This window comes from Sinocyclocheilus grahami, unplaced genomic scaffold (assembly GCF_001515645.1).
Source record: "Sinocyclocheilus grahami isolate Dianchi unplaced genomic scaffold, SAMN03320097.WGS_v1.1 scaffold159.1, whole genome shotgun sequence".
Lineage (NCBI taxonomy): Eukaryota > Metazoa > Chordata > Actinopteri > Cypriniformes > Cyprinidae > Sinocyclocheilus > Sinocyclocheilus grahami.
Genome location: NW_015505338.1, coordinates 1,363,129 through 1,371,261, shown reverse-complemented (window position 1 = coordinate 1,371,261; position 8,133 = coordinate 1,363,129). Strand labels below are relative to the sequence as shown.

General features: G+C 42.6%; 2 protein-coding genes across 2 annotated transcripts; both read left to right on the top strand.

Moving 5' to 3' along the window:
- The first annotated feature begins 416 nt into the window (after positions 1-416).
- LOC107592842 (mesencephalic astrocyte-derived neurotrophic factor-like) lies at positions 417-3,076 on the top strand. Its single transcript, XM_016282409.1, has 4 exons — positions 417-640; positions 1,185-1,312; positions 2,121-2,262; positions 2,583-3,076. Exons 1-4 carry the CDS (start codon positions 553-555, stop codon positions 2,765-2,767), a joined length of 543 nt encoding a protein of 180 aa, XP_016137895.1. The 5' UTR covers positions 417-552; the 3' UTR covers positions 2,768-3,076.
- A 617-nt stretch (positions 3,077-3,693) lies between these two features.
- LOC107592829 (putative RNA-binding protein 15B) lies at positions 3,694-7,921 on the top strand. The gene has a single exon (XM_016282386.1). The coding sequence runs from the start codon at positions 3,974-3,976 to the stop codon at positions 6,407-6,409; it is 2,436 nt and encodes an 811-aa protein (XP_016137872.1). The 5' UTR covers positions 3,694-3,973; the 3' UTR covers positions 6,410-7,921.
- Positions 7,922-8,133: the final 212 nt, after the last annotated feature.

Here is an 8,133-nt window from a genome sequence, read left to right as displayed (position 1 = left end):
AGCTATAGTAAAAGTATTTTGAAGTTTAATTCAGGTGTTTGAAACCAACTACCTATTGCCTTCAGACCACCACAGTACTTATAACGTGTGGCAAATGTCACAGCCAAAATAGTCTTCTTTTGTAATAGTCTTACTAACATAAACATTAATAGCTCGTTTCGCCCACTCCAATGATTAGTTAACTGACGCAATAACGTCAACAAATGCCAAAGAACTACAAACATGGCGCTGGTGCAACCAACACGTCACCAAGAGAATTCACCTTCACAACCAATCACGGGCCGCCAACTGGACTCACTCCCTGGATGAGCACTGCACGCCCATTCAGAAAAGAGTGCGTGTTGCGTCGTCACGAGCCAACCAATAGACGCGCGAAGAGTGGAACGGCGACCAATCAGATGGGAGAGTGGGCGGGACCTTTCAATAGGAAGCGCTGTTGAATCGGTACAGTGCGTGTTTGTCGAGCCGGCATCTTTAATGATCTTTCAAAACCCAGTTTAGCACTTTTTCATAGCGTATTTAAGTAGTTAAACGCGTCTGTTTGGTTTGAGGATGATATATTTAAGTGGGCTTTCTGTGGCACTGGCCCTGGCGCTGGTGCCGAGCTGCACTGAAGCTTTGAAGGATGGAGAGTGTGAAGGTGAGTTTGATTAATATGTTCATAATATTATAAACATGTGCAGGACACACATTTCCTGTCAAGAGCATCCCACATCTGCGTTTTATCCATCTTCTTTAGTTTATGCTGTATATTTAGTTTACTTCATTATTATTATCAGGTATTTTTCGTGTGTTTCCTTTAACTACTTCAATTATTACATCAGTAATTATTTTTTTAGGGTGCTGTTAGGTGCTGTAATAATGTGTGTTTATAATATATGCACAATTTTATATGAGTGTTTTTAAAGGCAATTATGTAATTTTGTAAATTAGGTTTTCTTTTCAGTAAAATCATACCATACTGTACGCAGTTGATTACATAATGCAGGTTATTATCAATAATAAGCACTTCATCGTATCTAGATGGCACACCTGTTCAAATGACCCTTTGGCCATAATTGCTTATTCTTTTATTTACAAAGGGGTCGACAAAGGACTAATTGACTATACTATGCTATATATTTTCATAAATGTGACTCATTTTATTGAATAGAACTTCTTTGTGTATGATTGTTGCGTTGCAGTCTGTGTGGGTTTCCTGGAACGGTTTTACCAGACGCTACAAGACAACGATGTCAAGTTCGACAGTGACTCCATCGAAAAAGCTCTTCTAAAATCTTGCAAAGAGACCAAAGGAAAAGAAAACCGATTTGTAAGTGTGTGTTTAAAGGGACAGTTCACCCAAAAATGTAAAATTTACTCACCCTCAGTTCATTCACGATGTAGATGAGTTTTTCTTCATCAGATTTGGAGAAATGTAGCATTGCATCACTTGCTCGCTAATGGATGCTCTGCAGTGAATGGGTGCCGTCAGAATGAGAGTCTAAACAGCTGATAAAAACATCACAATAATCCACACTACTTCAGTTTATAAGAAACAAATCCATTATTAAGGCATTGTAACTTCAAACCTTCACTTCTGAGCAAAATACTTCTGTCAATAATAACGTTTCCTCTAGAGAAAAATTCCATCTCCTGTTGTCCTCTCACATCAAAACCCACCAACATATTTGTTTAGAGCTGTTTTGGACTGTTTTCACTTGTAAACAGGGCTTGATCTGTGCATATTTCTCTTCTGATTCTGACGAAACAAGACAAGTATTTAGCCTGAAGCAACATTTTGAAGTTAAAAACGTCTTAATGATGAGTTTGTTTCTTACAAACATGCAGTTTTACACTTCACAAGACGTTAACTGATGGAGTGGTGTGGATTATTGTGATGTTTTTATCAGCTGTTTAGACTCTCCTTCTGACGGCACCCATTCACTGCAGAGGAACCATTGGTGAGCAAGTGATGGAATGCTACATTTCTCCAAATCTGATGAATAAACAAACTTATCTAAGTCTTGGATGGCCTGAGATAGAGTTCAGCAAATTGTCATTGTCGGCTGAAATATTCCTTTTATCTTCCATAATGTTTTCTTGTTTATACTTACTTCTAATGTGTTGTGTATGTGCAGTGTTATTATATAGGGGCAACAAGTGATGCAGCAACAAAAATAATCAATGAAGTTTCCAAACCGATGAGTTACCATGTGCCAGTGGAAAAGATCTGTGAAAAGCTCAAAAAGAAGGACAGTCAAATCTGTGAACTGAAATATGGTAAGTTGAAAAGTTTGTTTGCATAGAAAAAAAAAAGTTTCCACTGACTAATTTATTGCATCTCTCTAGTGGTTGACCAATATGAATGTATAACCATATCATATCCATTGTTCTGTTTGTTTAAGCATCCTGCCCAGCTCAAGATGACTAATTAATCGATCTGGTCGATATATTGCGTTATATCCACTCTATTTTAAATGGAATTAAAAAAATTTTTTACATGTAGTATTATTATTATTATTTTAAGTGGTTTATTTTTCAAGTCAAATGTGGTGGATCAATGACAGAACTGCAAGTCATTGTTATTTTTTCTCTTCTAGATAAACAAGTTGACTTGAGCTCCGTCGACCTGAAGAAGTTGAAAGTGAAAGATCTGAAGAAAATTTTGGAGGAATGGGGCGAATCCTGCAAAGGATGCGTGGAGAAATCCGACTTCATCCGCAAGATCAATGAGCTAATGCCCAAGTATGCGCCCAACGCGGCCAAGGCACGGACAGATCTGTAAACTCACAGGGAATTATGGGACCAGGGCAGCGGCCAAAGGCATTTAGGGTGGAAGATTTGCGCTGTGCAGCTGACTGACCACCTAACAGTGGGGTTTGCATTGTGTTGTCATTTTACCATGTACTCCAGGGGTAAACATCAAGAAACCGAATAAATGCACTTCCATGAAAATACAACCTTTAATTTATAACTTGCAATATGTTAGTTCTGACTAATATCCAACACAACCTGTGTTTGCCTCCTGACGTTATGGGAAGCATGTTTGACACACTGCTAGTTTAATTTTCATTTTCTATTCTTTTTTTTTAATGAAATATAATGAATGAGTCATCTTCAAAATGTGTGGGTCAGTTTGAGTGGACTTTGCTGTAAAATGTTTAATACAGTTATACTGTCTTTTTCATTAAAAGAAGAAAAGAAATTGGTCTTATCCTTTTTTGTTTTGTTTATTATTTTACTGTTTGAGTTTGTATTTAACATTTTACCTGCTTCATCTTGGTCACTTTTTGTAAAATTTCCTTCAGGGAATTAGAATTTAATTAACTACCAAAATACCTATTTACCATAGTAATTAAATGATTTATATAGTCTCTGCATGTATTTGTATATCCCATTACAGCTTTTGGTACATTAAAGTTCATGCACAGAAATTGGATTGTCATATGAAATTCATATTTTCTTATTCATTATAGTTCATATGTATCATATGATAGTGATTCATGTATTGGCTGTGTATATACTATAGTGTGCATTTTCTGAATTCGTAGAGAACATAGGCCTATTACATTTGCAAAAATGTGTTTATTATTTCACATATAATTTAAACAAATAGTATTGTGCAGTAGGCTATTAATCCACTTCAAACTAATTCTTATGAAACGAATGAATACATTTCGCTCTTTATTTTTATTGTCAATGTTGATTTTCCACAACTAACGTCACGCGATATGTTCCGACGTCAGTAGTCTCCTCCCACTCGCGCAGCGCGCACATTCCTTTTGTCCAAGATGGCGGAATAGATGTAGCTGAGGGGACGCTAATGTTTGCTGTTTTATGTTTATCTGCGAAATTCAACATCCAGGCGAACGGTTTCCCTTGCAGACGTTAGTTAAGACCCTCCTCACGGATGTGCAAAATCTCCCGGAGCCGTGAGATTTCACCTCGGAGCTGATTTTATATATTTTTGCGGCGGGAGCATCACTGTAAAATGAAGCGGCAGGCCGAGCGCGACGCGAGTCCGTCCAGAACGCTCGCCAAACGCGTCCGCGAGCGGGACCGAGAGCGCGAACCGAACCCGCCCCTCGCGCTGCTGCTCGCCGAGAGCCGAGCTTATCACAAACGAAGCCGCAGCCGAGAGCGGGAAAAACCGCGCGTCCGTGAGGAGAGAGAGAGTCTGCATCACCGCCCGCATCATGAACTGGGTCTGCTGGGTCGATCCCCTCTCCGAACCACCTCAGTCCTGCCTAAAGGTAAGACCCCATCCGCAGACACGGTGGGAGCGCGACTAGAATACAAGACACTACTTATCAGCAACCTTGGATCGCAGCTTTCTGATGAGCATGTAGAGGACGGACTGTTTCATGAGTTTAAAAAGTTCGGGGATGTGAGCATCAAGCTGTCTCACACGCCAGAACTGGGTCGCATTGCCTATGTCAACTTCAGACACACGGAAAACGCGCGGGAAGCGCGTCATGCCAAAACCAGATTGGTGCTATATGATCGTCCACTCAAAGTTGAGCCCATGTACATGCGGCGTCGCAGTGTCACTCCTCCAGATGTGAGTTATGTGTCTCTGCACAGTGCTGCCTACACTTACAGGCAGCGGTCTCTTTCACCGGGCGCTGGGAGTAGTGCCTTTCGAGATATGAGACCCAGGAATTACGTTGAAGGTATGGGACTCAGCAGGGACCGCGTTTTGGACTATTATAGCGCATTGGAGGAGAGAAGCCGTGCCTATGCATATCAGCTTCCTGAGGAGGACTTAAAACCAGAGGACGATCAGAGAGCCACAAGGAATTTGTTCATTGGCAACTTGGATCATAACATTTCTGAGGTGGAACTACGACAAGGATTTGACAAGTATGGAATTATTGAAGAAGTCATTATTAAGCGGCCCGCTCGTGGACAAGGAGGTGCTTATGCTTTTCTTAAATTTCAAAACTTGGATATGGCTCACCGGGCCAAAGTGGCCATGCAGGGACGTATGATTAACGGCAACCCGATTAAGATCGGATACGGGAAGGCCAATCCGACGACTCGGCTATGGGTGGGTGGACTTGGCCCGAACACCTCGCTGGCTGCTTTAGCCCGTGAATTTGATCGCTTTGGGAGTATTCGCACCATAGACTATGTGAAAGGAGATAATTTTGCTTACATTCATTACGAGAGCCTGGATGCAGCCCAGGCTGCTTGTGCGCAAATGCGCGGCTTCCCTCTGGGCGGTCCGAATCGTCGGCTGCGTGTGGATTTTGCTAAAGCTGAGGAGACTAGGGCGTACCCTCAACAATACCAGCCGCCTTTGCTCCCGCCTCCACATTACGATCTTCTAGCTGATGGTTACGGACGCCATCACAGCCTGGAGCGAGAACTGAGAGCGAGGGCTCGCTCACCCTCACACCCCCTGTTCGTGGAGCGAGAAAGAGAGCGGCTTTCGGACCGAGACTGGAGTCCGCCTAAAGGAATTGAACGGCGAGCAAACCCGGAGGCGTTTGGGCGGGTCAGGCAGCGCAGTCGTAGCCGCAGCAGGGAGCGCTGGGTAAAGGAACGAGAGCTAGAACGCGGGAAAAACTGGGAGGAGCGGCGCAAGCGAAGGAGCCTCAGTCCCGTCGACTGTCCTGCAGAGGAACGCGGTAGGTCAAAGCTCAGAGGCGGAGCACCGTCTACTCCTGAAGACAGCCCGGATAGGGGTTGCGGCCGTCTACCGGACTCCACCTCAGAACCTCTTGATCACACCCCTGACATCAGCAGACACTCCAGCGATGAACGTCCTGCGCAGGACGAACCTTTGCATCCAAGGAAGGAGGAGCGCGATCGCAATCACCGCAAAAGCGAGAGCGACCCTGACTCACAGACGGACAAGTCCAAAACAGACTCCAAAAAGCCCAGCACGCTCTCCGAATACGCCCAGACATTGAGTCGCGTGTGGCACGGTTCTCTCGTTCTTAAAAACAGCTGCTTCCCCACAAACATGCACATGCTTGAGGGGGGCGTGAACTTTCTCCTCGCCCTCATGAAAGACAACCAATCAGGCGGTTCCAAGATCACGCAGCTTAAAATCGCTCAGCGGCTGAGGTTGGATCAGCCCAAACTGGACGAGGTGACGCGACGCATCAAGTTAGGCAGCCCGGATGGCTACGCTGTCCTCCTCGCCGTCCAGGGGCCCATGGACCGCGATGCCCCTCCTCCAGAACCGGGCCTTCAACAGCGCCTTCTCCGCAACCTGGTGACGTACCTCAGGAACAAGCAGGCAGCAGGAGTCATCGGCTTGCCCCTTGGCGGCCCCAAAGAACGAGAGATGGGGGGCATGCTGTATGCCTTTCCTCCATGTGACTTCTCACAGCAGTATCTCCAGACTGCTCTGAAAACTCTTGGGAAACTTGAGGAGGACCACCTGGTCATCGTGGTTGTTAGAGACTCACCTTAACACTTCAATTCCAACTCTAGAACGTTCCACACAGATTGTATGCCTTTTTATGATTTTAGGATGGATGTACCTTTTTACTTTAATACTCCCACATTTGATCAGCGTTTTCTTAACGTTTTGGAAATTGAATAGCATCCCCAGAGAAATTGTTTTATAAACTTGCAAATGAGTTTCCCGCCAAGGGGTTTTAAATTTCTCTCAGCAGTGTTCAACATTTTCAGTTTTATTCTATTTAAAAATGTTTTATATAATTGCATGCACAAGCAATTTGACTGAAGTCCCCTTCCGGTGGTTCGCTATAATGGGCGTAAAAGATCCTGGACCTCATTTTTAAAACTCTAATTTGTGTGAATTGCTCAAATCCATTCGTCATTGAACTGTCGCATTCAGTACACTCATTAAGGTCTGTTGATGGAAATTCAAGTATAATAATTTGTTAGTGGCTTTTTACTCCATAACACATACAGTAACAGTTCTTCCCTTCCATGTTACATCCGCTGTCCGTTTCACAAACCCTAGATGTTTTATTTTGTTTCTCAGAAATAAAACAGTACTTGGCATGGCAGTATGTTCAGTTCAGGTGAGGCGTTTGCGTCATAACTGACGGCATCTACCTCTTTAATCATGTAACACATCAGGTATGCTTGACAAAATGAAGTTAGTCTTTGAGCCCACTGCATTTTTATTGTAGTTTGTTACAAATATGCACCTGCAGCACTAACAGAAAGGTCATGTGGCCATACGAGTACTGTACTGATCCAGACACACTAATGTTTGTAAGCTTTACGAACACTACACTACTTTAAGCTTGTGTGACTGTTTGTTTGTACGCAGGAATGTATTCTTAAGCCTTAGCTGTTTTTCAACTGCCCTCCACTGAATGACTATTTGCCAAGTCATTTTAACCCATTGAGCCAACACGTTTTAAACAAGTGCTTCTCTAAAATGTCCAGAGATTTGAAGCTCATAATAATGTATGAGCCAGAAACAAGTGTTATTTTCAGATTTTAGTTAATGATGGAGTTTGAAAGTCCACCCGCCAACACTACAACCCTTTGCACTGAACAGTAATTTTCCATTGTTCATTTTTAATCATGTTGTTGTTTTACCCTTCTTTTATCACTCCTTTTTTGTAATACTTTTTTTTTTCTTGAAATCTGTATGCAAAACATGTATGGCATATAAAAAAGTAAACATTTCATGTGCTTGTTTTTAAATCGTACCGCCATCATTATTTGCAAAACTGCATTCAATGTTCAATGTCAGGATTTTTTTATCGCCGAGCATAAATCCTGTCTCCATGGTTACCTTTCCATCTCAGTCCTGCCTACAAAAAAGTTGAAGGTTAAAGTGGTAACCAAGCAACCACATCCAACATTTAAAAAAAAAAAAAAGATTCCAGAGTTCAAATGAGGCTTGACTGTGAAGTAGCTTAGAGTAACCACTAGGTGACAGTATGGTCAAAGAAAAAACAACCTTAACTCAACATATAAAACCAGCGAATTCCTGCTGTGCAAGTGGGAAGTTGCTTGAGGGAAAACAGTCAGTGCTGTGCATATTAAATGCTGAGACATTGTTGCTGCATTTAACCGACTTGAAAGCAGTCCTCCTTTAGTTTCGCTCTATGCCGGTATGCAAATGAGGTAGTTTGCATGTGGTATTTATGCGGTTTAATATATAGACCTACATGAAGCTGGAAGATTAAGCAGCCTTATTGTTTTCAG